Source organism: Cygnus olor, chromosome 15 (assembly GCF_009769625.2).
Source record: "Cygnus olor isolate bCygOlo1 chromosome 15, bCygOlo1.pri.v2, whole genome shotgun sequence".
In the NCBI taxonomy this organism is placed as follows: Eukaryota; Metazoa; Chordata; class Aves; order Anseriformes; family Anatidae; genus Cygnus; species Cygnus olor.
This window is the reverse complement of record NC_049183.1, coordinates 16,801,745-16,828,445: the sequence shown is the minus strand read 5'-3', so window position 1 is coordinate 16,828,445 and position 26,701 is coordinate 16,801,745. Positions and strand designations below refer to the sequence as shown.

The window sequence follows — 26,701 nt, the reverse complement described above, 5'->3', positions numbered from 1 at the left end:
GTGTTTTGACCTCATTGTCGTCAATGTCTGTCTTCAAATGTAATTGAGTAGCTTGTTCCACTTTTGTTTAGTTTACCCCTCTGTGCAGATAAGCCAAGTAGTGTTGCATGTCTTAACATTAATGGTGTTATATGCAGAAAACTGAAGCTTTCCTTGTTGCTGCTTTGCATGCTAAGCAGCAGGGGTTGCACTTGTCTTCGTGGGTTGTAACATCCAGTTGTCCTGCTGCTTTAGTTACCTGGTGTTGGCTGGTGTGGTGTGTTTACTCTCTCTTCTTTCTGTAGCTTTGGTGTCAAGGTTATGGACTTCCAAGCAAATCCTCGGAGATGTGGCACTATAAATAGAAAGCACACATCCCCAGCTTTCCAGCCACCACTTCCACCCACAGAGGCTGGCGTGCTGGCTCAGTCTGGAGCGGAGCAGCACTCACAAGCTGCTGTGGCTGAAACAAGCCCAGTAGGTGCTGGTTTTGCTCTCTCTGCTGGCACAGCAGAACAGTTACAAAGTCAAGGAAATGAGGATGTCAGGTAAGAGGTATTGCTTCAGCGGCTTGGCAGGCTGCTTCAGCAGCAAACTGATTATGTCAGCTGTATCTGCTTCACCAGGCACCTCTTGTAATTAGAAGGCATGTTGTCATGTGCAAAGCCTTCTCAGATGTGGGCAGAAGTGCTACAGAAGAGCTCTCTTGCTATCTATATTTATGACCTTAATTTGAATGTCTGTTCTAGAATCGATCTTACAAAAAAATTCCTGGGGGAAAAGATCTTGAAAAATACTAAAAAAGACTGTACTTTTACTGCCCCCGTTGACCTTTCCAAGTCGTACTCTAGAAGTATTCATATAGTATGACTGTCAGTTTGCTGCTGAAAGAACAAAACCTGCCAGTGGCAATACTAGAAACCAGGTGGTCTTGTTTGTTGCTTCTTGTACATGTTATCTGGACATTGGTTATTTGTCTTTTTGTCTGTAGCAAGTCTTAGTGGTGACCAGACTTACTTGCTAGAAAACTGGAAGTCAGTTTATCATATTTCTGTATTAGTTTCTTTAGGATAAGCACGTATATGAGTTTTGTTATTTATTTACTATTGAAACTCTTTGCAGTCATGTCCTCAGTATTAGGATACATGGACTTCAAGAATAATTGCAGTAGCCTTGACTCTTATCTTCATGTATGGTGAAAGCTGCATTTTGCTTTCAATATGCCTGAGGTCTGAGGGATGTAGCAAACCACGTAAAAATGCCTGTAATGCTCTCCAAACATGAATCTCTTGCACAGCATCATACATTAAGCCACCACCATCGAGTTTTATGCAGCACTGATTCTTTTGCATATAGCTTTTGGTTCCAGATGACATTTTTAAGAAAACATCTCATTCAGATATCCCCTGTAGACTAGTATTTCCTCCACAGATGTATCTTGTGGTCGAGGCAGCTAAAACGAAACCTTGAGCGTAGTGTCTAAAAGCTACATTTTAAATCTGCACAAACTCTGCATGCAAGTACTTGCAATTTAATAACAGTATCTGGAGAAGTTAGGGTTGTAATGTGTCAATAAAAGTGATTGAAAGGTGTTTGTCCTTTTGAGATGAGCGAGATGCTGCAAGAGATGCTAAAAGCAGAAATGAGTAAAGACAAAGTGCATAGGAAGAGGAGGAGGTGCTGCCAAGCATCACCTTGTCTGCTTCATACCCAAGTGTTTCATTTCCCCCCAGTTCTACTGTCTTCATAACCAGAAGTCAGGAAGAAAAAACCGAGTTGTCCTTGTGTGAATCTCAAAGTTTTTACTGGGATTGTTCCCTCAGATGAGTTCTGGTCTCCCTTGATCAGGGGCAGTGAGGTAAAAGCTTAATTCCAGATAGGGTGGAGAGAAGTTCAGCCAGTGAGTAAGGAAACACGGCTCCCTCCACACCCCCAGCGTTTTCAGTCCCTTAGGCCTCCTGAGGGCTTTCGAAGGCCCCACAGACTTCAGTGAGGACCACATCTGCTTCGTCTGTGTGTTGTATGTAGCAAGTTGGTTTGTGTCTTTTGTTTTCCTGGGAGAGCTTCACAGAGTGCCTAGTCCTTGGTAACTACATCTACCAGATAACTGCCAGTGAATTGGATGTGATGCTGTGACAATATTCTGAGAAGGCCAGCAGTTGCAGGGATGATGGTTATATTTGATTGAGGAAATGGGAGAAGTAATTTTATATGAACTTATTTGTTGGGACTCTTATTAAAGGACCTACAAAATGCACTGAGGGTGCTCTAGCATGGAGACTGCGCTCTAAATAAAATACCAGTATTGTAATTCAAACAGGTATTGCAGCACTGTAAAACTACTTGGATTCCTGATTTAGTTTGGTAATGGATCTTTTGTACAGGTTTATGTGAAGCCTACTCGTGACTTGTTTGAATAGTTCTAGCAGTGTTTAGTTCCTCAGTAAATTTTCTGAGGTGTTTGAGGGTCACAACTGGAGCACAGTTGATAATGTGAACTGTAATTGATGCAGTTGATCTGAACAAGGCATTTTGTAATCAGCTTCTAATTTAGGATTTTTAATTTTCAGTACCTCAAAACCTAAGGACAACGCGTCTTCAGCTACTCCTCCACCTGTGAGAAACGGTGGGCATGCGAGCATTGTCCAAAACCAGTCAGCAAGTAGCACTAATCAGCTTTCTGTTAATCAGCCACAGAATGCAGCAGGTCCCAGTCCCCATTCAATGAGGAGAGGTGTGTTTTTTCATTTGTTTTTCGAAGCATTAAGTTCCAATTCTTTACATACTGCAAAAATGCTTTGTAAAATAACTTTACCCGTATCTCTTCCTTTATTCCAGATAATGGTTTAGTTCCTTTGCATTTCACTAAGGCCTAGCTAAATGAATCTTTGGAATGCTGGTAGTAATGTTACCAACACTTTTAATGAAATCACTCAAAGGCTGTTGGTTAGTAAACCAGTATATGTGTTTCTGTAGCTTCCTACTGATAACCACTTTTATTTGATAATACAGTACTCGATTTTGATAATGTACTTAAGGGTTGTTTAGAGCTACTAACTCCTTTTTTTTTTTTTCAGGAGTTTGGTTTTACAACATTCAACCATGAAATCTCACCTTTTATCTTCACAGCTGTTAAAAAGCCTGCACCAGCACCTCCCAAGCCAGCCAACCCACCACCAGGGCAGCCAGCAAGCCAGAGCTCTGCCTCAGCTGCTCAGCCACCTTCTATCTCACCAAAACCACCTGCCAGAAGTTCTTCTCCTCCTGCCCAGCATGCAAACCAAGGAGCAGCCCAGACCTCCAGCTCCCAGGTTTCTGCACCTCGGCGATACTCCAGCAGCCTTTCCCCAATACAAGCTCCCAGCCATCCACCACCACAGCCCCCAACACAGGCTACTCCTCCACTGCAGCCCAAATCAAACAGTCAAGCATCTCCTCCTGCTGCAGCCAGCAGTGAGCACGGACCAGAGCAGCCCTGTTACACTCCTCCGCAGACTCCAACACCACCCGATACACCCCCTCTAGGAAAACATAGTACTAGTTCCCCATCGTCACAGTCATCTACTCAAGAAACCTCTCAGTCTCACTCTCCACCTCACAGTGGCACACTGCCAAGGCCACGGCCAGTGCCTAAACCCAGAAACAGACCTAGTATTCCCCCTCCGCCTCATCCTCCTTCTCAGCTGGCTGGAGATGGTATTATTGCAAATCCCACCCAAACAGCTTCCAAAATAGTAACAGGTGAGTGGCTTCCTTCATATTCGGTGTCTCCTCAGGGACCAGGAATGAAGAAAATGTCTGTAGCTGTAATTTTTTTACGAAAAACTGAAAAGGACAAGTACCAGTTAGAATACAAAATTGCTGATTTTCAGTTAAAATAAAATGCTCACATTCCCCGTGCACAGAACAGGTTTTGGGACATCTTCCCCAGATAGTGAATGTCTTCATTCTTGAGGCAGAAGTGCTTGGGAAGAAGTGTGCAGTAGCTTGCTTTTTTTTCTTCCTGCTTGGGAAGCAAGACACTAGTATAGCAACCAGCTCTGCAGGGCTTTCTCCGGCCTTGGCACCACTGTGGCAGTCTCAGGCTTACGCCTTTGTTGTTGAAAAGACAAATACTTGGAGGAGAGAGAAGATGCAGCCAAGGACAGTATATTTCAGGATACACGGGAGATAATAAATTAGCAATGTAGTCACTCATACATACATGTTCTAATAGGAAAGGTACTAACACAGAGGATGTTCTACCCTGTGAGAATGAAGCCTTCTGATGTCCTTTTAAGTCAGACATCCAGAAGCTGAAGAATCAAGTGCATTTAACTGTGTATCTTAGGCCAATTTCTAGATAGATCTTCATGTTTTAAACGCAGACTTTTTTGTGCTTTGAGACATTCATGAATTAGAGACCAATTTTCTATGTTCTCACAGGAACTTCATGAAGTTTGTAGTTATTACCTTGATAGGGGTAATGTTAATTTAAGTCTTGGAAAAAAAATTAACTGCTAAAGACAATAAAAGCTAGCAGATCTCGAAATGTTCTCCTGAAAGGTTTATTTTAGGAAGTTCTGAAGGAAAAGATAATGTAAAATACTAACGCTTTTAATTTTACTTATATTCAATAATGGTTAAAATTTTCTAATGACACTGCAGCTTCTGTACAATAAGACTAATGTTTTGGAATGCAAAGTATAAATTCTGTTGCCTAATAGCTTTACCCCATGATGCCTTCACAGGTGGGGATGGTTACTGCGAATAAGGTTTGTACTTACTAGAAACATGCAATATAAGCTAAAATGCTCCTGCACAGCAATATTTTTTTTGTAGCTTTATTTTGTATATGCGCTTTGGAATATGTGCTCTCTGTCAACTCTGTATGTTATTTCATTACTACATATCATTCTGGTTGTAAGAGATATTAGGCCCTATGCTTAATTTTAATAGTCCTGTGAACATTAATTTATACTTCAGAACAAATCATAAAAATAACTATTTTGAATAACACTTCACACAGTTACCAGGTGTGAAGCAGTGACCCATATAAAATGAGGTTTCTTCTCATCAGTGCAGGCAAATATTGCAGCTCATGTTTTTTCCTTCAGTATTTTGTGGTTGCATTTTAATGTAGCTTTCACTTTAGGTTTTCAGTTATTTTTAACTACTTGGAATTTATTTGGCAAAACACACATTCCTGTGACTAAACCCCTTTGCAGATGCAGCAGCATCTGCATTCTGGCATGTTTGCATTTGCATTCTGTCAGCTCCAGTCTCACTAATAGTACTAGTCTGTTCAATCGCAGCTGCCAAACAGCACGTTAATAATCTTATTGTTCATGGATAATGGTTTGGAAATGCTACCTTTTTAAGATACCAACTGCATGGCAGGCTGGAAAAGTTAAAGCTACATTCCTGAATAATCTCAAGATTTGACTGCTTACAGGAAAGACTCTTAAATTAGCATTCTATTAATATTAGAATTCAGAAATAAGGCTAAGTTTGGGATCTTTACAGTGCTTGCAAATAAGTTGAGAGTGGGAACTGTGCTGATGAGTCAAACTTCAAGCAAAGACTTTAACTTAATTTCGAAGTCATGTTTCATACGTTGACTATGCTTGTTTTCATTTTGGAATTTTTCTGGTTCTGAGGGAAACTGTTCTAATGATAGCAGACAAACAAGATTTGTTTTACCCTAATGTAACTGGAGAAATACTTGCATTCTAAACAATATACAGCTGGTCTGCAGGGGGCTGCTTAATTAGTGGAGGAGTTTAAGTTACACAAACAAAGCATCTGCCATATGAGAACAATTGTGAATTGACCAGAGGATTGTAAATTGTTGTAAAAACTTGTAAATTACAAGTTTTAGTGTTGAATTTCAGGGACAGTCCATTTTCAGTCATTACAGGCATGAGATACACAGCTGTCTTGTACTTTGAATAAATTAAAAAATAATACTGAAATTAAGAACAGATTATTAACCTGAAAATGTTGAAATTGAGAAGACTTAATATCATTCCTCCCAAGTGCAAACCTTAGCAAATTGGCCATGTAAGTTGTATATGGTAAGCAATAGTATGAAAGCTACCATGCAGGAGAGTCAGTAAAGGAAAGCTGATGAAGAATCATTCTTTAGCAAAGCTGGTAAAGGAACCTTAAAAATTTAGTGTGTCTTGGAAAACAAACAAAAACCTTCCACCAAAAAAAAAAAAGAGAACATTTAAAGCAATAGCCAAACTTACTTACAGCAGTACACTCAGTGCAGGATCATCCAACTTTTCCAGATCAATCTGTTTTTAGAAAAGAATTAATAGTTGCTATGAATTAACATCACTGCATATTATGTAAGAGTGTCTGCTCTAACATTTACACACGTAAGCGTTTATTTTTAAACAGTCTGATACCATAAACTGTCTTATCTAATTCACAGTGTGAAATAGCAATTTTTAATTTTAACCTTAAATAGTGAAGCAAGGGAAAACAGGAATTATGGAAGCCAAAAATAAGTTGTAAGCAAACTTCCTTATATCAGAACTGGAATTCTGAACCATTTTCAGGATAATGAATTCCTTTGTCCGTATACTGGACAGTAATGTCTCAAATTCTATTTATGGTATTGAAGTTATGAGCCCTTGGAAAGAATATTCTAATCAAAAATTTTATTAAATAATCTAGATGTTTGACCTGCATTCAGTATGAACTGTATTGGAAAGTTCAATGGTAAGGAAAAGGCATATGATTGGCCAAAAATGTTGCTGATTCATAATCATGTGTGTGCTAATGCCCACTACTAACCCGTCACAAATAACACTGCTTGCTTGTATTATCATTAGTGTGGCATGCAAAAAGCATGGCTGTTTTATGCTTGCTTTTACATTAACGTACTAAAAGTACTGGAGAGAAGAATGTGTAAAATTCATGTTTTGACTGGGCAGTTTCACGTTGTACTTTTTCCACTTACAGAAAATCACATAGAAATCCGTGGTTTTAGTACAGTGGTTCATTTTATATTCAATGTTAGCTGTACTGTTGTTTATCACACATTCCTTTCCTGTGTCATGTCACACTTTCAGATACCTCCTCTTCTGATTCATCCTTGAGTATGCAGTAGTGGTAGGGAGAACTTCTGTGTCTGCTTCTAAAGTTGAAGTACATCTTTTGAATCGTATTTTAAATGAAAATTCAGCAGTACTGTAGGTAATGATAGATATTAGGGTGCAGGATCTCTGCTATTTGGATTCTGTGCTCACCTCTTCTAGGGCCCAGCTTGTTGTGGAACATTTTGAGTAAGAACTGTGTAAGACTTTGGGAAATTGCATAACAGCAGTTTATTCTTCTGTGTAATGGAGCTTCTAATAACAATAGTGAAAATGCCTAAAAAAAAAATCTAAAGTTAAAAACAAATCAGCTAGCTTTGAAAGTACTTACATTTTTATCCGTTGTAGAAACAAGCATCATAGTTGGGATAAAGGGGAGCTGCTGATGTTAGGAAGTTTGGTTTCATGGATCAGCAGGGTTTTAGTTCAAATATTGTGAATGTGAGGCGAAGTGAAAAGGTTTGATTTTAAAGTAGCCACAGTAGTTATTTTCTTCATTGCTATCAAAGGTCTACTGAACATGTGTCTTCCTGTAGACACAACACAGCCTTGTTCACAGTCCTGCAAGCAGGGCACTGGTCTTCAGAATGAGAATGGGGGCTGGGGAGAGGAGTCTTTTTTAAAGATTCACCCTGGTGGATGGCATTTAACAAGTCGTAACAGTATCGGTGTTTTGTTCTGTGCCTTCTGGATTTTTTTTATTTACCACTAAAATTTTAATACAGGACTTGGGAGAAAATGTATGGTTCGCACCTCACAGAAAGCATTAATCCTAGAATAAAGGTTTTGTGAATGTTCTAGTAGTGCACATTTGACTGTCCTGTGCAAGACAAGTCAGTTGGTGTCAGGAAACAATATGGTACAGTTCCAGCTGTTATATTAGCTGTGTCACTACAGAATTACTGCAAATTACAGGAGTGCCAGCCAGCCTTATGCAGTGGGCCTAAGAAAGAAGTGGGGGAGGCTGCACTCAAGACTTCTGTTCTCTATATGCTTTGGCCTCTTCCATGTCACTTAGCTCAAAAGTTTTCAACTTGAACATTTACAACGTAACTTCTGTACTAAAGTTAAGACTTTAATGCTTAAGATACAATTCAAAGTCTTTACAAGATTCCTGTTGATGTCACCTTAGTTTAAAAGCAAGCTGTTTATTTGGATTTATTGATCTGAACATGTACTCATCACTTCTACAAGTCTTAGGTGATGTTTACTTGGATGATGGCCTAGGTGCCAAATTTTATGCTGAGTGGCAATCCTGTTTTTGATATTACTGTCTGGAGTATAATATCACTCCTGTGGGGATTTGAGGAATGTGATATTAAATCACACTTGATTCCTTCCATTCTTCAGAAATAAGTGCTTTTCTTAATGTACCTAAAATAAAGGTATGGAGGAGAAGCAACCCAAAGATTAGATTTTTAGTTTGGCTTAGCCTTTTCCTGTTTTTGTGTGCACATGCACATATGTTCCAGCCCTCTGTTAGCAGAGCCTTTGTTGATCTTTCCTTTCCCTTTTCTTTCTAAGGAAATGCACCAGAAATACACTATTGAATGCGATGTCACTGTCCAGACTGCTAAATTTGCTGTTTCATTTTTTGTGCAGACTCTAATTCCAGTATTCAAGAACCACTTCAAAACGCTTCTTCAGAGCTTCTTACAGAGACAGCGAGCAAAGAACTGCACAACCATCTCACGCTAGATGTTGACAATGATACGGAAAGCACTGCTCTATAGAGGAAACTCTTAAACTTTTTGTACTTTCCTCTCCTGGTGGGAAAACTAACAGACTTAACAGTGAAAAGCTTCTTCTGACAAAATGGCAAACCTGTGTAGAGTTCTGGCTTGTGAGTCACTGCAAAAGTGATTGAGCCATTCAGAAGAAGTTGAATGATCTGTGTCTCAACAATGTTTTTCAGAATCGTGGATAGAAGAAATTAATTAATGCAGAAACTTGCATAGGAAGCATAATTGCTGCTAATACAACTGGTATTAGCAAATATTCCAAACGATTAAGAAGCAAAACATTAGTTATTTAAAGCGCATGTATTATGGAAATAATCTTTTTAATGTCATGGTTAGACTTTTATTTCTAGTTCTTAAGACATTACAAGGAGATGCCTTGCAAGAGACATTCCCTCACTGATTTGCTGCAGATTCTTTTTAAAAACAAGAACCAAAAAATGCCGGAGTGCTGGTGGTGACTGCTGGTTATCAGTTGCCTCATCAAAACTGTGGACGTATTCTAGTGCCTTGAAGGACTGTCATACTGTAGAAGGAAACTTACTGTATCTTTAATCATTTCATTGCTACTCAATGATCAATACTTAATACTTATTTCATAGTTATTTGTATTAACCAAGCCTGCTTTTGTTTATGTGAAACTTGCAAGAGTTCTGAGGTAAAACTGTGGAAGTGTTTTTTTTGTGCTTTCATTGAAAATGGTTGAATTTTGAAAGAACTTTGAACATGTGGTTTGATGCATCGGTTGGTGAACGTTTATAAAAATTAAAGACCATCTTTTGTCAGCCAGAGGCCTGTTTATTGGCGTGCACACGGAGCACCTGTGGTTCGCACTCCGTCAGAAGCAAAGTTCTGCCCTGGAGGCCGTGTGCTCCTCCCCGGGGCTCTGCAGCTAGCGGGGCGCTGCCTGCTCCGCGTGCTCTTCTTTCACGGGCTGCAGAAGACATGGCCTGGGACTGAACGTGCCACTTCTGTCACGCGGGGATCCCTCGGAACTGCTGGGAGAAGCGCTGGGCACAGCCTGGATCATGCAGAGAAGTGGGAGGGAACGGGCCATACTGTTTCTGGGAACAGGAGGTGGGGCAGAAGAGGAAATCAGTCCCTGGGGGTAACACTCCCATAACTAATGAAGTTAACTGCGTTCCCCAGGGGACGCATGGCTCTTGGTGACAAACTCCACGCGTTTTGGCTGCGCTGTCCTTGATGCCGCATCAGAAAGAGCCTGGCTGCCCCCTGCCCTCTGCTCAGGTGCGCCTTGGGAGGGAAGGCACCTGCTGGTAGCGGGTCACCGCTCCAGCCCCGTAACGAGCATTCCGAACCCCTGAGCCCTGCGCTGCTCCCCGATCGGTTTCAGCCCGGTTACCGACCCAGCCCCGCAGCTCGGCGCTCCCCAGGGTCCGCAGGGCCCCTGCCGTCACGCGGGGGGGCCGCAGCAGCAGAGCCCCGCGGGCAGCGCGACCCGCGCGTGGCGCTCCCGGGGCCCCGGTCGGCCACAGGGCGGGCACGGAGCAACCCGGCGGGGCCCTGACGGGGCGGTTTTGTAACGCTGCCGCGCCGCCCCCGGGCTCCCGCCGGGTGCCCGTGCCTGCAGGCCTGCTCGGAAGGCGGTGCGGCTGTGGCGTGCTGCGGGGGGGAAACTGGGGGCGTTCTGCACAGCCCGGCTGTCCCCGGCCCACCCCGGCGCGCTGCGACCGGACCCGCGGCTCGGGGCCGCTCCCGGCGCTCGGCGTCTGCACACGGCCCAGGCCGGACCCCGCCCCCCCACGGGCCCGGCGTCACCGCCCCGCCCTGCAACCTCCACGCCCCGCCCCGTCAGGCCGGCCCCGCCCCTCGTCGCGCGCGGCCCCGCCCCGCCCAATCCCCGTGCTGGCCCTGTCAGGATGGACCCGCCCCTTGTCAGGCGCTTCTCCGCTCCGCCCAATCATCGTCCTGGCCCTGTCAGGATGGACCCGCCCCTTGTCAGGCGCTTCTCCGCTCCGCCCAATCATCGTCCTGGCCCTGTCAGGATGGACCCGCCCCTTGTCAGGCGCTTCTCCGCTCCGCCCAATCATCGTCCTGGCCCTGTCAGGATGGACCCGCCCCTTGTCAGGCGCTTCTCCGCTCCGCCCAATCATCGTCCTGGCCCTGTCAGGATGGACCCGCCCCTTGTCAGGCGCTTCTCCGCTCCGCCCAATCATCGTCCGAGCCCTGTCAGGATGGACCCGCCCCTTTTCAGGCGCGGCTCCGCATCGCCCAATCATCGTCCGAGCCCTGTCAGGATGGACCCGCCCCTTTTCAGGCGCGGCTCCGCACCGCCCAATCATCGTCCGAGCCCTATCAGGATGGACCCGCCCCGCCCCGCCCCGCCTGGCCCCGCTCACCGAGCCCGGCCCCCGGCAGCCCCCGCCCCGCCCCGCCCCGCCCCGCCCATGCCGCTCCCCACCGTGTCCCGGCCCGCCGGCCCCGATCCGCCCGACCCCGGTGCCCGCCCTGTCAGGCCGGAGCTGCCTCCCGACCCTGCCCGTCCCGTCAGGGCTCGCTGCGGCCCGGCCGCCTGGGGAGCCCTCCCTGCCACCAGCGTCCTGGAGACGCAGCCCGGCAGAGGCACGGGGAGCCCGGTCCCGTACCGTCCCTCCCGTACCGTCCCGTCTCGCCCCCTCCCGGGGCGTCCGGCCCGTTTCCCTCCGCGCCCCGCCCGGACACCGAACACCGCCTCTGTGGGGCTGTTGGGGGAGGGAGCGGGCCCTTGACAAACTCCCGTCGCGCCAGGAGCGAGCACGGCGGGGCCGCGGTCCCGGGACAGTCCCCGGCGGACCCTGACGGGCGGGCGGCAGCGCTGCGGCGCCACGGACGCGACAGGCGAGGGGGCGGGGCCGAACTGACAGAGTCAGGGCCGGGATTGGGCAGAGCGAGGCCGAGCGAGACCGGATTGGGTGGGCAGGGAGTTGCTGTAGGCAATGATTGGGCGGGGCGGGACAAGGCGGGGTGGGAGGCGGGCCCGGCCTGAGAGGGCCGAGGCAGGGATTGGACGGAGCGAGGCGGGACGGGATTGGTTCCAGATGTAGCTGCTGAGGTCAGGGATTGGCTGTGACCTAGCGCGGGGCGGGGCCGAGGGTGTGAAATTTAGCACGTGGGGAAACAGCTGTCACAGTGTGAAAACGACGACGACGGTGACGGATGAAAATAGCTGCGGCGGCGGCGGCAGCAGAACGGGGTGAGTTGAGCGTAGGCAAAGCGAGCAGGTTCTTAGGTACTGGGAGGAATGGGGGCGCGGCGGCGGGCGGGCCGGCGGGCGCCCGGCGGGGCGCGGCGGCGGGCGGCCGGGCGGGCGCCCGGCGGGGCGCGGCGGCGGGCGGCCGGGCGGGCGCCCGGCGGGGCGCGGCGGGCGGGCGGCCGGGCGGGCGCCCGGCGGGGCGCGGCGGCGGGCGGCCGGGCGGGCGGCCGGGGCGGGCGCCCGGCGGGGCGCGGCGGCGGGCGGCCGGGCGGGCGCCCGGCGGCGGGCGGCCGGGCGGGCGCCCGGCGGGGCGCGGCGGCGGGCGGCCGGGCGGGCGCCCGGCGGGGCGCGGCGGCGGGCGGCCGGGCGGGCGCCCGGCGGGCGCGGCGGCGGGCGGCCGGGCGGGCGCCCGGCGGGCGCGGCGGCGGGCGGCCGGGCGGGCGCCCGGCGGGGCGCGGCGGCGGGCGGCCGGGCGGGCGCCCGGCGGGGCGCGGCGGCGGGCGGCCGGGCGGGCGCCCGGCGGGGGCGCGGCGGCGGGCGGCCGGGCGGGCGCCCGGCGGGGCGCGGCGGCGGGCGGCCGGGGCGGGCGCCCGGCGGGGCGCGGCGGCGGGCGGCCGGGCGGGCGCCGGCGGGCGCGGCGGCGGGCGGCCGGGCGGGCGCGCGGCGGCGCGCGGCCGGGCGGCGCCCGGCCGGGCGCGGCGGCGGGCGCGGGCGGCCCGGCGGGGCGCGGCGGCGGGCGGCCGGGCGGGCGCCCGGCGGGGCGCGGCGGCGGGCGGCCGGGCGGGCGCCCGGCGGGGCGCGGCGGCGGGCGGCCGGGCGGGCGCCCGGCGGGGCGCGGCGGCGGGCGGCCGGGCGGGCGCCCGGCGGGGCGCGGCGGCGGGCGGCCGGGCGGGCGCCCGGCGGGGCGCGGCGGCGGGCGGCCGGGCGGGCGCCCGGCGGGGCGCGGCGGCGGGCGGCCGGGCGGGCGCCCGGCGGGGCGCGGCGGCGGGCGGCCGGGCGGGCGCCCGGCGGGGCGCGGCGGCGGGCGGCCGGGCGGGCGCCCGGCGGGGGCGCGGCGGCGGGGCGGCCGGGCGGGCGCCCGGCGGGGCGCGGCGGCGGGCGGCCGGGCGGGCGCCCGGCGGGGGCGCGGCGGCGGGCGGCCGGGCGGGCGCCCGGCGGGGCGCGGCGGCGGGCATCTAATGTGAATTTCGGTAACGATCGTGACTGATTTGTGGTTTTCTAAAAAAAAAAAAAAAATCGACAGGTGTCAGAAGCCAAGAAAAAAAAGGAGGTGGACCAGAGGAAAAACGTGAAATTCCAATGCGTGCGACGGGTGTCTGGTACTGATGTGTACAGTTTGAGTTAAACAGATAGCAGGAGCTGGACAGCAGATGTGGAAGAATAGAGTTGTCAAGATAAACGTGCTGGAAGAAAAAAGGTAGGATGTAAAATTTATTGTTAATGAGGGAAACAGGGACAAGAGTTGAAGTCATAGAACAGGAGCTGAGAAAGAAAACCTGGACCTAAATTGAAGAGGTGCTGAATGATAAAGCTTTTGGGGGGGAACCATGGGGCAGCAGCTGAAATCACTGACTGTGAGTTGTGTTTTTTGTTTTCTTTTTTTTTAATTTTTCTGGGGAAATGGGCAAGAGCTGAAATACTTGGGTACAAGCTAAGACACCAGATTTAGGAGAGGAATAGGAGAGCAAACGGTGAAATCATAGGGAAGAGCTAAGAAAGAAGAGCTGGGCCTGAGCTGGAGGAGCCGAATAATAAAGCTTTTGGGGGAAATATGGGGCAACAGCTGAAATCATTGACTATGAGTGTTTTCTTTCTGTTGTTGGTTTTTTTTTTTAATTTTCTGGAGAAATGGGCAGGAACTGAAATACTTGGGTACAAGCTAAGACTCCACATTCAAGAGAGGAAATGGGGGAGCAAAAGGTGAAATCATGGGAAAGAGCTAAGAAAAGGGCTGGATCTGAGCTGAAGAGGAGCTGAATAATAAAGCTTTTTGGGGAAACATGGGGCAACAGCTGAAATCACTGACTGTGAGTTGAGTTTTTAACCTTTGGGGGGAAACTTGGGGCAAAAGCTGAACACCCTGGGAGGAGGCTGAGGAAGAAGAGCTGGACCTGAGCTTGAGGAGCCGAATAATAAAGCTTTTTGGGGGAAATATGGGGCAACAGCTGAAATCATTGACTATGAGTTTTTTTTTCTGTTGTTGGTTCTTTTTTTAATTTTCTGGAGAAATGGGCAAGAACTGCAGTACTTGGGTGTTAGCTAAGACTCCACATTCAAGAGAGGAAATGGGGGAGCAAAAGGTGAAATCATGGGAAAGAGCTAAGAAAGAAGGGCTGGACCTGAGCTGAAGAGGAGCTGAATAATAAAGCTTTTGGGGGAAACATGGGGCAACAGCTGAAATCACTGACTGTGAGTTGTGTTTTTTGTTTTGTTTTCTTTTTAATTTTTCTGGGGAAATGGGCAAGAGCTGAAATAGTTCGGTACAAGCTAAGACACCAGATTTAGGAGAGGAAATAGGAGAGCAAATGGTGAAATCATGGGGAAGGAGCTGAGAAAGAAGAGCTGGACCTGAGCTGAGGAGCTGAATAATAAAGCTTTTGGGGGAAACATGGGGCAACAGCTGAAATCACTGACTATGAGTTGTTTGTTTGTTTTTTTAGTTTTTTCTGGGGAAATGGGCAAGAGCTGAAATAGTTGGGTACAAGCTAAGACACCAGATTTAGGAGAGGAAATAGGGGAGCAAAAGGTGAAATCATAGGGAAGAGCTAAGAAAGAAGAGCTGGGCCTGAGCTGGAGGAGCCGAATAATAAAGCTTTTGGGGGAAATATGGTGCAACAGCTGAAATCATTGACTATGAGTGCTTTCTTTCTGTTGTTGGTTTTTTTTTTTAATTTTCTGGAGAAATGGGCAAGAACTGAAATACTTGGGTACAAGCTAAGACTCCACATTCAAGAGAGGAAATGGGGGAGCAAAAGGTGAAATCATGGGAAAGAGCTAAGAAAAGGGCTGGATCTGAGCTGAAGAGGAGCTGAATAATAAAGCTTTTTGGGGAAACATGGGGCAACAGCTGAAATCACTGACTGTGAGTTGTTTTGTGTTTTTTTTTAATTTTTCTGGGGAAATGGGCAAGAGCTGAAGTACTTGGGTGGGAGCTAAGACACCAGATTTAGGAGAGGAAATAGGAGAGCAAAAGGTGAAGTCATGGGAAAGAGCTAAGAAAGAAGGGCTGGACCTGAGCTGAAGAGGAGCTGAATAATAAAGCTGTTTTGGGGAAACATGGGGCAACAGTTGAAATCACTGACTGTGAGTTGTTGTTTTTTTTTAATTTTCTGGGGAAATGGGCAAGAGCTGAAATAGTTGGGTACAAGCTAAGACACCAGATTTAGGAGAGGAAATAGGAGAGCAAATGGTGAAATCATGGGGAAGGAGCTGAGAAAGAAGAACTGGACCTGAACTGAAGAGGAGCTGAATAATAAAGCTTTTGGGGGAAACATGGGGCAACAGCTGAAATCACTGACTGAGAGTTGTTTTGTGTTTTTTTTTAATTTTTCTGGGGAAATGGGCAAGAGCTGAAGTACTTGGGTGGGAGCTAAGAGTCTGCATTCAAGAGAGGAAATAGGGGAGCAAAAGGTGAAATCATGGGAAAGAGCTGAGAAAGAGGAGCTGGACCTGAGCTGAAGAGGAGCTGAATAATAAAGCTTTTGGGGGAAACATGGGGCAACAGCTGAAATCACTGACTGTGAGTTGTGTTTTTTTGTTTTTTTTTTAATTTTTCTGGGGAAATGGGCAAGAGCTGAAATAGTTGGGTACAAGCTAAGACACCAGATTTAGGAGAGGAAATAGGAGAGCAAAAGGTGAAATCATGGGGAAGGAGCTGAGAAAGAAGAACTGGACCTGAACTGAAGAGGAGCTGAATAATAAAGCTTTTGGGGGAAACATGGGGCAACAGCTGAAATCACTGACTGTGAGTTGTTTTGTTTTTTTTTTTAATTTTTCTGGGGAAATGGGCAAGAGCTGAAGTACTTGGGTGGGAGCTAAGAGTCTGCATTCAAGAGAGGAAATAGGGGAGCAAAAGGTGAAATCATGGGAAAGAGCTGAGAAAGAGGAGCTGGACCTGAGCTGAAGAGGAGCTGAATAATAAAGCTGTTTTGGGGAAACATGGGGCAACAGCTGAAATCACTGACTGTGAGTTGTTTTTTTTTTTTTTTTTTTTTAATTTTTCTGGGGAAATGGGCAAGAGCTGAAATACTTGGGTACAAGCTAAGACTCCACATTCAAGAGAGGAAATGGGGGAGCAAAAGGTGAAATCATGGGAAAGAGCTAAGAAAGAAGGGCTGGACCTGAGCTGAAGAGGAGCTAAATAATAAAGCTTTTTGGGGAAACATGGGGCAACAGCTGAAATCACTGACTGTGAGTTGAGTTTTTAACCTTTGGGGGGAAACTTGGGGCAAAAGCTGAACACCCTGGGAGGAGGCTGAGGAAGAAGAGCTGGACCTGAGCTTGAGGAGCCGAATAATAAAGCTTTTTGGGGGAAATATGGGGCAACAGCTGAAATCATTGACTATGAGTGTTTTTTTTTCTGTTGTTGGTTTTTAATTTTCTGGAGAAATGGGCAAGAACTGAAGTACTTGGGTGGGAGCTAAGAGTCCGCATTCAAGAGAGGAAATGGGGGAGCAAAAGGTGAAATCATGGGAAAGAGCTAAGAAAGAAGGGCTGGACCTGAGCTGAAGAGGAGCTGAATAATAAAGCTGTTTTGGGGAAACATGGGGCAACAGCTGAAATCACTGACTGTGAGTTGTTGTTTTTTTTTAATTTTCTGGGGAAATGGGCAAGAGCTGAAATAGTTGGGTACAAGCTAAGACACCAGATTTAGGAGAGGAAATAGGAGAGCAAATGGTGAAATCATGGGGAAGGAGCTGAGAAAGAAGAACTGGACCTGAACTGAAGAGGAGCTGAATAATAAAGCTTTTGGGGGAAACATGGGGCAACAGCTGAAATCACTGACTGTGAGTTGTTTTGTGTTTTTTTTTAATTTTTCTGGGGAAATGGGCAAGAGCTGAAGTACTTGGGTGGGAGCTAAGAGTCTGCATTCAAGAGAGGAAATAGGGGAGCAAAAGGTGAAATCATGGGAAAGAGCTGAGAAAGAGGAGCTGGACCTGAGCTGAAGAGGAGCTGAATAATAAAGCTTTTGGGGGAAACATGGGGCAACAGCTGAAATCACTGACTGTGAGTTGTGTTTTTTTGTTTTTTTTTTTAATTTTTCTGGGGAAATGGGCAAGAGCTGAAATAGTTGGGTACAAGCTAAGACACCAGATTTAGGAGAGGAAATAGGAGAGCAAAAGGTGAAATCATGGGGAAGGAGCTGAGAAAGAAGAACTGGACCTGAACTGAAGAGGAGCTGAATAATAAAGCTTTTGGGGGAAACATGGGGCAACAGCTGAAATCACTGACTGTGAGTTGTTTTGTGTTTTTTTTTAATTTTTCTGGGGAAATGGGCAAGAGCTGAAGTACTTGGGTGGGAGCTAAGAGTCTGCATTCAAGAGAGGAAATCGGGGAGCAAAAGGTGAAATCATGGGAAAGAGCTAAGAAAGAAGGGCTGGACCTGAGCTGAAGAGGAGCTGAATAATAAAGCTGTTTTGGGGAAACATGGGGCAACAGCTGAAATCACTGACTGTGAGTTGTTTTGTTTTTTTTTTTAATTTTTCTGGGGAAATGGGCAAGAGCTGAAGTACTTGGGTGGGAGCTAAGAGTCTGCATTCAAGAGAGGAAATAGGGGAGCAAAAGGTGAAATCATGGGAAAGAGCTGAGAAAGAAGGGCTGGACCTGAGCTGAAGAGGAGCTGAATAATAAAGCTTTTTGGGGGAAACATGGGGCAACAGCTGAAATCACTGACTGTGAGTTGAGTTTTTAACCTTTGGGGGGAAACTTGGGGCAAAAGCTGAACACCCTGGGAGGAGGCTGAGGAAGAAGAGCTGGACCTGAGCTTGAGGAGCCGAATAATAAAGCTTTTTGGGGGAAATATGGGGCAACAGCTGAAATCATTGACTATGAGTGTTTTTTTTTTCTGTTGTTGGTTTTTAATTTTCTGGAGAAATGGGCAAGAACTGAAGTACTTGGGTGGGAGCTAAGAGTCCGCATTCAAGAGAGGAAATGGGGGAGCAAAAGGTGAAATCATGGGAAAGAGCTAAGAAAGAAGGGCTGGACCTGAGCTGAAGAGGAGCTGAATAATAAAGCTGTTTTGGGGAAACATGGGGCAACAGCTGAAATCACTGACTGTGAGTTGTTGTTTTTTTTTAATTTTCTGGGGAAATGGGCAAGAGCTGAAATAGTTGGGTACAAGCTAAGACACCAGATTTAGGAGAGGAAATAGGAGAGCAAATGGTGAAATCATGGGGAAGGAGCTGAGAAAGAAGAACTGGACCTGAACTGAAGAGGAGCTGAATAATAAAGCTTTTGGGGGAAACATGGGGCAACAGCTGAAATCACTGACTGTGAGTTGTTTTGTGTTTTTTTTTAATTTTTCTGGGGAAATGGGCAAGAGCTGAAGTACTTGGGTGGGAGCTAAGAGTCTGCATTCAAGAGAGGAAATAGGGGAGCAAAAGGTGAAATCATGGGAAAGAGCTGAGAAAGAGGAGCTGGACCTGAGCTGAAGAGGAGCTGAATAATAAAGCTTTTTGGGGAAACATGGGGCAACAGCTGAAATCACTGACTGTGAGTTGAGTTTTTAACCTTTGGGGGGAAACTTGGGGCAAAAGCTGAACACCCTGGGAGGAGGCTGAGGAAGAAGAGCTGGACCTGAGCTTGAGGAGCCGAATAATAAAGCTTTTTTGGGGAAATATGGGGCAACAGCTGAAATCATTGACTATGAGTGTTTTTTTTTCTGTTGTTGGTTTTTAATTTTCTGGAGAAATGGGCAAGAACTGCAGTACTTGGGTGGGAGCTAAGAGTCCGCACTCAAGAGAGGAAATGGGGGAGCAAAAGGTGAAATCATGGGAAAGAGCTAAGAAAGAAGGGCTGGACCTGAGCTGAAGAGGAGCTGAACAATAAAGCTGTTTTGGGGAAACATGGGGCAACAGCTGAAATCACTGACTGTGAGTTGTTGTCTTTTTTTAATTTTCTGGGGAAATGGGCAAGAGCTGAAATAGTTGGGTACAAGCTAAGACACCAGATTTAGGAGAGGAAATAGGAGAGCAAAAGGTGAAATCATGGGGAAGGAGCTGAGAAAGAAGAACTGGACCTGAACTGAAGAGGAGCTGAATAATAAAGCTTTTGGGGGAAACATGGGGCAACAGCTGAAATCACTGACTGTGAGTTGTGTTTTTCGTTTTGTTTTCTTTTTAATTTTTCTGGGGAAATGGGCAAGAGCTGAAATACTTGGGTACAAGCTAAGACACCAGATTTAGGAGAGGAATAGGAGAGCAAACGGTGAAATCATAGGGAAGAGCTAAGAAAGAAGAGCTGGGCCTGAGCTGGAGGAGCCGAATAATAAAGCTTTTGGGGGAAATATGGGGCAACAGCTGAAATCATTGACTATGAGTGTTTTCTTTCTGTTGTTGGTTTTTTTTTTTAATTTTCTGGAGAAATGGGCAGGAACTGAAATACTTGGGTACAAGCTAAGACTCCACATTCAAGAGAGGAAATGGGGGAGCAAAAGGTGAAATCATGGGAAAGAGCTAAGAAAAGGGCTGGATCTGAGCTGAAGAGGAGCTGAATAATAAAGCTTTTTGGGGAAACATGGGGCAACAGCTGAAATCACTGACTGTGAGTTGAGTTTTTAACCTTTGGGGGGAAACTTGGGGCAAAAGCTGAACACCCTGGGAGGAGGCTGAGGAAGAAGAGCTGGACCTGAGCTTGAGGAGCCGAATAATAAAGCTTTTTTGGGGAAATATGGGGCAACAGCTGAAATCATTGACTATGAGTGTTTTTTTTTCTGTTGTTGGTTTTTAATTTTCTGGAGAAATGGGCAAGAACTGAAGTACTTGGGTGGGAGCTAAGAGTCCGCATTCAAGAGAGGAAATGGGGGAGCAAAAGGTGAAATCATGGGAAAGAGCTAAGAAAGAAGGGCTGGACCTGAGCTGAAGAGGAGCTGAACAATAAAGCTGTTTTGGGGAAACATGGGGCAACAGCTGAAATCACTGACTGTGAGTTGTTGTTTTTTTTTTTAATTTTCTGGGGAAATGGGCAAGAGCTGAAATAGTTGGGTACAAGCTAAGACACCAGATTTAGGAGAGGAAATAGGAGAGCAAATGGTGAAATCATGGGGAAGGAGCTGAGAAAGAAGAACTGGACCTGAACTGAAGAGGAGCTGAATAATAAAGCTTTTGGGGGAAACATGGGGCAACAGCTGAAATCACTGACTGAGAGTTGTTTTGTGTTTTTTTTTAATTTTTCTGGGGAAATGGGCAAGAGCTGAAGTACTTGGGTGGGAGCTAAGAGTCTGCATTCAAGAGAGGAAATAGGGGAGCAAAAGGTGAAATCATGGGAAAGAGCTGAGAAAGAGGAGCTGGACCTGAGCTGAAGAGGAGCTGAATAATAAAGCTTTTGGGGGAAACATGGGGCAACAGCTGAAATCACTGACTGTGAGTTGAGTTTTTAACCTTTGGGGGGAAACTTGGGGCAAAAGCTGAACACCCTGGGAGGAGGCTGAGGAAGAAGAGCTGGACCTGAGCTTGAGGAGCCGAATAATAAAGCTTTTTGGGGGAAATATGGGGCAACAGCTGAAATCATTGACTATGAGTGTTTTTTTTTCTGTTGTTGGTTTTTAATTTTCTGGAGAAATGGGCAAGAACTGAAGTACTTGGGTGGGAGCTAAGAGTCCGCATTCAAGAGAGGAAATGGGGGAGCAAAAGGTGAAATCATGGGAAAGAGCTAAGAAAGAAGGGCTGGACCTGAGCTGAAGAGGAGCTGAATAATAAAGCTGTTTTGGGGAAACATGGGGCAACAGCTGAAATCACTGACTGTGAGTTGTGTTTTTTTTTTTTTTTTTAATTTTTCTGGGGAAATGGGCAAGAGCTGGAATACTTGGGTACAAGCTAAGACACCAGATTTAGGAGAGGAAATCGGGGAGCAAAAGGTGAAATCATGGGAAAGAGCTGAGAAAGAAGGGCTGGACCTGAACTGAAGAGGAGCTGAATAATAAAGCTTTTTGGGGAAACATGGGGCAACAGCTGAAATCACTGACTGTGAGTTGTGTTTTTTGTTTTGTTTTCTTTTTAATTTTTCTGGGGAAATGGGCAAGAGCTGAAATAGTTGGGTACAAGCTAAGACACCAGATTTAGGAGAGGAAATAGGAGAGCAAAAGGTGAAATCATGGGGAAGGAGCTGAGAAAGAAGAGCTGGGCCTGAGCTGAGGAGCTGAATAATAAAGCTTTTTGGGGAAACATGGGGCAACAGCTGAAATCACTGACTATGAGTTGTTTGTTTGTTTGTTTTTTTAGTTTTTCTGGGGAAATGGGCAAGAGCTGAAGTACTTGGGTGGGAGCTAAGAGTCCGCATTCAAGAGAGGAAATGGGGGAGCAAAAGGTGAAATCATGGGAAAGAGCTGAGAAAGAGGAGCTGGACCTGAAATGAAGAGGAGCTGAATAATAAAGCTTTTGGGGGAAATATGGGGCAACAGCTGAAATCACTGACTGTGAGTTGTTTTGTTTTGTTTTTTTTAATTCTTCTGGGGAAATGGGCAAGAGCTGAAGTACTTGGGTGGGAGCTAAGAGTCTGCATTCAAGAGAGGACATAGGGGAGCAAATGGTGAAATCATGGGAAAGAGCTGAGAAAGAGGAGCTGGACCTGAGCTGAAGAGGTGCTGAATGATAAAGCTTTTGGGGGAAACATGGGGCAACAGCTGAAATCACTGACTGTGAGTTTCTTTTTAAACCTTTGGGGGGAAACTTGGGGAAGAGCTGAACTCCATGGGAAGAGGTTGAGAAAGAAGGGCTGGACCTGAGCTGAAGAGGAGCTGAATAATAAAGCTGTTTTGGGGAAACATGGGGCAACAGCTGAAATCACTGACTGTGAGTTGTGTATTTAACCTTTGGGGGGAAACTTGGGGCAAAAGCTGAACTCCCTGGGTGGAGGCTGAGGAAGAAGAGCTGGACCTGAGCTTGAGGAGCCGAATAATAAAGCTTTTTGGGGGAAATATGGGGCAACAGCTGAAATCACTGAGTTTCTTTTTAATCCTGTTGAGGGAAAGGGGGCAAGAGCTGAACTCCCTGGGAAGAGGCTGAGAGAGAAGAGCTGGACCTGAGCTGAAGAGGAGCTGAATAAGAACGCTTCTTGGGGATACACGGGGCAACTGCTGAAATCACTGAATTGGTTTTTTTTTGAAATTATTGAGGAATACTTGGGTCAAATGATGAATTCACTAGGGAACATTTGAAAATAAAGATTTTGGTACTGAAACCATCTTTTTCAGCTGAAAAGAAAGAGATGGCCTTGATACCGAAGTCGCAGTGCTTAAAGACCCACCTGTCAGCAGGGTAGGAGCTGTGAAAACGCTGCATTTGGATAGTGCTGTGCAGTCCCACAGCATCTCTTCCTGGGTGTGCCACTTCTGGAGGTGCATCCCCTGGCACAAGCTCTGATTTTTCAGGGCACCCATGAGCTGAAGGTTTTAAAATATGTTGCTGCTAGCAGCAGCAGCCTGGAGAAATGAGAGCACCTCTTCCACGGACTGTGGCATCTTGAGCTGGGATGAAGCTGAACACTTAGAGCTGCAGCTGATATCGCCACATGAACCTCCCATAAAGATCTTGGGACAAACCTCAGGTTGTGAGCTTGCATATGACAGGGCTCAGGAGGGTGCTGGGGGTGCAAAGGTGACTGTTAGGCAGCACTGTGTGAAGCCAGCGCATGTTCAGGGGGTGTGGTGCCAGGAGGGAGCAGCTGCTGCTGGGCCCATGCCAGAGCTCTGCCTGCGGCCACCACCAGCCCCATGTGCAGTGGGCTCCATGCCCGCGGGGAGCGGAGGTACTCAGGTGGAGTTGCAGTGGGCCTGTCCTGGCCTCAGAGCCCTGCAGGTGCTCTCTGCCCTCCCTCTGCCCCCATCGACCCCCGTCACCCCTTTCTGCCCAGGTCACGGATGGGTGGTGCTGGCCAGAGCTCACCTGGATGTGGAGCTCGGGGCTGCGGCAGGGCCCTGGCAGCCACCAGCCAGGAGTGCCCGGCCACAGGGCAGTGGCACCCTCAGCCTGGCCTGGGGCTGCCTGCAAGATGTGGACCTGCACCCAGGGATGGCATCGCTGCCACAAATCAGCCGTGACCCACTCAAGAGACCATCCATTGTCAGCCAGAGGCCTGTTTATTGGCGTGCACACGGAGCACCTGTGGTTCGCACTCCGTCAGAAGCAAAGTTCTGCCCTGGAGGCCGTGTGCTCCTCCCCAGGGCTCTGCAGCTAGCGGGGCGCTGCCTGCTCCGCGTGCTCTTCTTTCACGGGCTGCAGAAGACATGGCCTGGGACTGAACGTGCCACTTCTGTCATGCGGGGATCCCTCGGAACCGCCGGGAGAAGCGCTGGGCACAGCCTGGATCATGCAGAGAAGTGGGAGGGAACGGGCCATACTGTTTCTGGGAACAGGAGGTGGGGCAGAAGAGGAAATCAGTCCCTGGGGGTAACACTCCCATAACTAATGAAGTTAACTGCGTTCCCCAGGGGACGCATGGCTCTTGGTGACAAACTCCACGCGTTTTGGCTGCGCTGTCCTTGATGCCGCATCAGAAAGAGCCTGGCTGCCCCCTGCCCTCTGCTCAGGTGCGCCTTGGGAGGGAAGGCACCTGCTGGTAGCGGGTCACCGCTCCAGCCCCGTAACGAGCTCTTCTACCTCCAAGTTCAGTGGCATGAGGCAGAACTGCAGCCATGTGACTAAATGGGATGCTCATCCCTAAAACTGTGTGCAGCGTACCTGAATCCAGGGCAAGTTGTAAAGGACTTAGATACATTCTCAGGAAGTCTCCTGGGCTTGCACATTCTTCGGCTCTGCACAAACAGCTAATTGTCTCTGCCGGGATCAGCAGCTTGGGTGCAAGAGTGTGTGGACTGTCGGTCGTGTCCTCGCTGTCGTCCTTGCGAATACGCATCGTGTGTCAGGGCAGGCGGCACAGGGGATGGCAGGTTGCTGCCATTGCTGGGGGGGGGGCAACCGGGGAAGTTTCTTACAGCTCGAGTATCTTGAGCTTACCTCGGCAGGTTTTGGTGTGCAGGCTGCCACTCTGAACAGGAGACTAAGGCACTCTGTGACTGTCCCTTCTGCAGGCTGTGACTCTGTTGTGTCTTGTGGTTGTGTCACAGGAGATGTCACCACTCTCACATACCAGTCTGGGAACAGTCTGGTGGGGATGTTATGTGCTACCACTGCAACTTTAATGTCCTGAAGTAAAGCACTGAGCGGAAAGAGTGAAATCCATCCTTACAGCAGCAAGGATTTTATATCAAAACACATTCAAGTTTCATAAACCATGTGACAACATGGCGTCTGCAGGCCTAATGCTATGCTAGAGCACTGTACACCTGGGGCGTGCAGCAACCCTCCCACCCCGGGCCGTCCACCTTGCAGATCCTCCAGCAGAAGCTGTTTCCAGTTGCACCCTAACAACTGGGCAAGGGTCTCAAGTGGACTGGTTGGATGGGAGGGTAAAAAATGAGCAGAAGAGCAGTAGGGATTTAGTAAACAAATGCAGGAGTGGGATGGTGGTACTGTACTCCGCAGGTACACAAATGGTTACTAAGAAGGGTATGTAACCATAGCTAATGTTCAGTTTAACCTTAAAGGGAGCATTCTACCACTTCTGTTACAATTTTCTTTTGGAGAAGCTAATGGGAACCGCTTACCTGGGACCTTGATCTTGGAGAGAAGCTAGATCTCGGATGATAAGATGTATTGTGCTGCTGCAAGACTGCCGAGGAATGGGTAGAGTTTTTATGGAATTGCATATTACAAAATAATTTGTGAATACAAAAATAACTTATCATCTTCCCCTCTTTTAGCTTTCTCTTTTAGTCCCAGACATTGCAAACAAAGCACATTCTTATTACATTTGATGGAACATGTCATCTCTTTCTGTCAAATTACTGTTCTGGGGCAGTTATCAGAAGTATGAGGTGGAGCAAGTTTCAGAGGTAAGCTTTGGAAACCACCTCACCATTATTCAGGTCTTAGTTCTTACATTAGGCCAGTGTATGGAGGAAGAGGTGGTTACGCATCTGTAGTTGCTGGATTTTGGAAGCCATGTTTGTACAAAGATGAACTGAAGTTGGATCCCACCAGGAATTTCTTTAACTTACCTCCACTACATGAAGAACATAGCTGGAACAGAGAAGAAGCAGACCTGAGACTGGTTCTCTTGAGTTGTGCTTTGAGGCATATTCAAACAATCTTCTGTGATAACCTTGTTTCAAAAGAGAAACTGGCAGTTTGTCAAACTGCTTATAGTGATAGTTCCAGCAGCATGTGTCGTTTGTTCTGTTCTGTGCACTCTCTGCTGCCACAGACAACAGATTTACAAATTATGCTTTTAGTATTCAGAAGGAATGTTAAAGTATCGTTAACATGGGATTCCCTTCTTCACATATGCAGTGACACAATTCGTGTTAGCTCGTAAAACCACACCAAATCCTGCACCACTTAGTGCAGCTGAAGCCTCCAATTTCTATCAGCACTTGTTTACTCGACTGATGAAGTTACATGTTGGCTGCTGTAGATGCACCACCTGAAGGCCTCAAATGTGGAGCACTTCAGTAGTTTTGTAGGCGGAGTCGGATTCTTGCCTGTGCTCAGCATTGGCACAAACTGATGCAATTTTAAGTACCTGTCTTAATGTATCTCACTCACCAGAAAAAAACCATTTACTTTAAGATGGCTGAGAAAGTCATGCTTGTAAGTTGTTTGTAAAAACTGTATCATACTGCAAAAATAGTCTTGCTCTCCCTCAGGGTTTCTAATTGTCCTGTCTTATTTCCTTAGGAAGGATTCCTAAGTGATAATTCTCTCTATATGCTCTAACAAAAATGGTGCTCTCTTATTTCATGTGCTACGACAGGTCCTGTATGCATCCCTGCTCCATGCTGCCCATTGTGTCACTCTGTGCACGTGCAGCACGAAGAGCTTTAGCACACGGTATTTGCTCCAACTCGGCAGCAGTTCTGCTGCACTGTACAGCAGTACCGTGCCCCGGGGCATGTCCCGAGCGAAGAGGAAGAAACAAGAGGGGGGAGGCAGCGCTTGCCACGCACCCAGGTCCCCACCACGCACCTGCCACCTCCTCCGCCGCCGCCTCGCCCAGCCGCGCCGTCACCAGCAGCCGGTGCAGGGGGAGCCGGGCCTGTGCTGAGAGGTGTGGGGTCAGGGCCGGGCATGGTCAGGGCGGGGTCGGGGTGGGGCTAGGGTGGGGCAGGATGGGGTGGGGTCAGGGCAGGGCTGGTGCAGAGCAGGGCGGGGTCAGGGTGGGGTTGGGGCAGGGCGGGGTCAGGGCAAGAGCAGGGCAGGGTGGGGTGGGGTCAGGGCGCGACCAGGGTGGGGCGGGATGGGGCGTGGTCAGAGCAGGGCGTGGTCCCTCTCGCCCCGCCCCCGGCCCCGCCCCCACCCGCTCCTTGCCGTGCCGCCGCAGCTGCTGCAGTGCCAGGAGGTTCTGCCGCTCCAGCGCCGCGGGCTCCGCCGAGTCCCGCTGGGCCGCCGCCATGGCCGCGCCGCGGGGCTGGGGCCGGGGCCCCTCAG

At 48.5% G+C, this 26,701-nt stretch overlaps 2 protein-coding genes and 3 long non-coding RNA genes across 7 annotated transcripts in view; 2 read left to right on the top strand and 3 right to left on the bottom strand.

Moving 5' to 3' along the window:
- Nucleotides 1–9,591, top strand: part of ARHGAP17 (Rho GTPase activating protein 17) — a 42,414-nt gene extending 32,823 nt beyond the window's left edge. Inside the window, 4 exon segments of the mRNA XM_040574097.1 lie at nucleotides 285–527; nucleotides 2,550–2,713; nucleotides 3,109–3,720; nucleotides 8,670–9,591. Coding sequence (XP_040430031.1) covers nucleotides 285–527; nucleotides 2,550–2,713; nucleotides 3,109–3,720; nucleotides 8,670–8,800 — 1,150 coding nt within the window. The 3' untranslated portion in view covers nucleotides 8,801–9,591.
- TEX47 (testis expressed 47) lies at nucleotides 9,589–26,681 on the bottom strand. Of its 3 annotated transcripts, none has more exons than XM_040574102.1 (7): nucleotides 26,571–26,681; nucleotides 26,240–26,309; nucleotides 25,273–25,376; nucleotides 24,820–24,884; nucleotides 24,170–24,371; nucleotides 23,894–24,053; nucleotides 9,589–9,794 (listed from the first exon to the last, which is right to left on the bottom strand). In XM_040574102.1, the coding sequence occupies exons 1-7, from the start codon at nucleotides 26,664–26,666 to the stop codon at nucleotides 9,781–9,783; spliced, it is 711 nt and encodes a 236-aa protein (XP_040430036.1). In that variant the 5' UTR covers nucleotides 26,667–26,681; the 3' UTR covers nucleotides 9,589–9,780. The 3 variants fall into 3 exon arrangements, with proteins under 3 accessions (XP_040430036.1, XP_040430035.1, XP_040430037.1); XM_040574101.1 differs by lacking the exon at nucleotides 9,589–9,794 and adding an exon at nucleotides 23,277–23,558; XM_040574103.1 differs by lacking the exon at nucleotides 9,589–9,794 and adding an exon at nucleotides 23,277–23,482.
- Nucleotides 13,865–15,846, bottom strand: LOC121078230. Its single transcript, XR_005824502.1, has 3 exons — nucleotides 15,518–15,846; nucleotides 15,232–15,300; nucleotides 13,865–14,110 (listed from the first exon to the last, which is right to left on the bottom strand). It is a non-coding gene; the product is annotated as an uncharacterized LOC121078230 (long non-coding RNA).
- LOC121078229 lies at nucleotides 19,691–21,188 on the bottom strand. Its single transcript, XR_005824501.1, has 3 exons — nucleotides 20,888–21,188; nucleotides 20,509–20,662; nucleotides 19,691–19,844 (listed from the first exon to the last, which is right to left on the bottom strand). It is a non-coding gene; the product is annotated as an uncharacterized LOC121078229 (long non-coding RNA).
- Nucleotides 21,826–22,274, top strand: LOC121078232. Its single transcript, XR_005824503.1, has 2 exons — nucleotides 21,826–21,914; nucleotides 22,215–22,274. It is a non-coding gene; the product is annotated as an uncharacterized LOC121078232 (long non-coding RNA).
- Nucleotides 26,682–26,701: the final 20 nt, after the last annotated feature.

Excerpts from the sequence above, each read along its gene's own strand:
- TEX47 (XM_040574101.1), bottom strand. The coding sequence starts at position 26,666 with ATGGCGGCGGCCCAGCGGGACTCGGCGGAGCCCGCGGCGCTGGAGCGG. Across the intron at positions 26,310-26,570 it reads GGCGGCACGGCAAGGAGCGG|GCCCGGCTCCCCCTGCACCG; the intron begins GTGGGGGCGGGG and ends CTCTCAGCACAG. Across the intron at positions 24,054-24,169 it reads GCACACCAAAACCTGCCGAG|GACGACAGCGAGGACACGAC; the intron begins GTAAGCTCAAGA and ends CGTATTCGCAAG.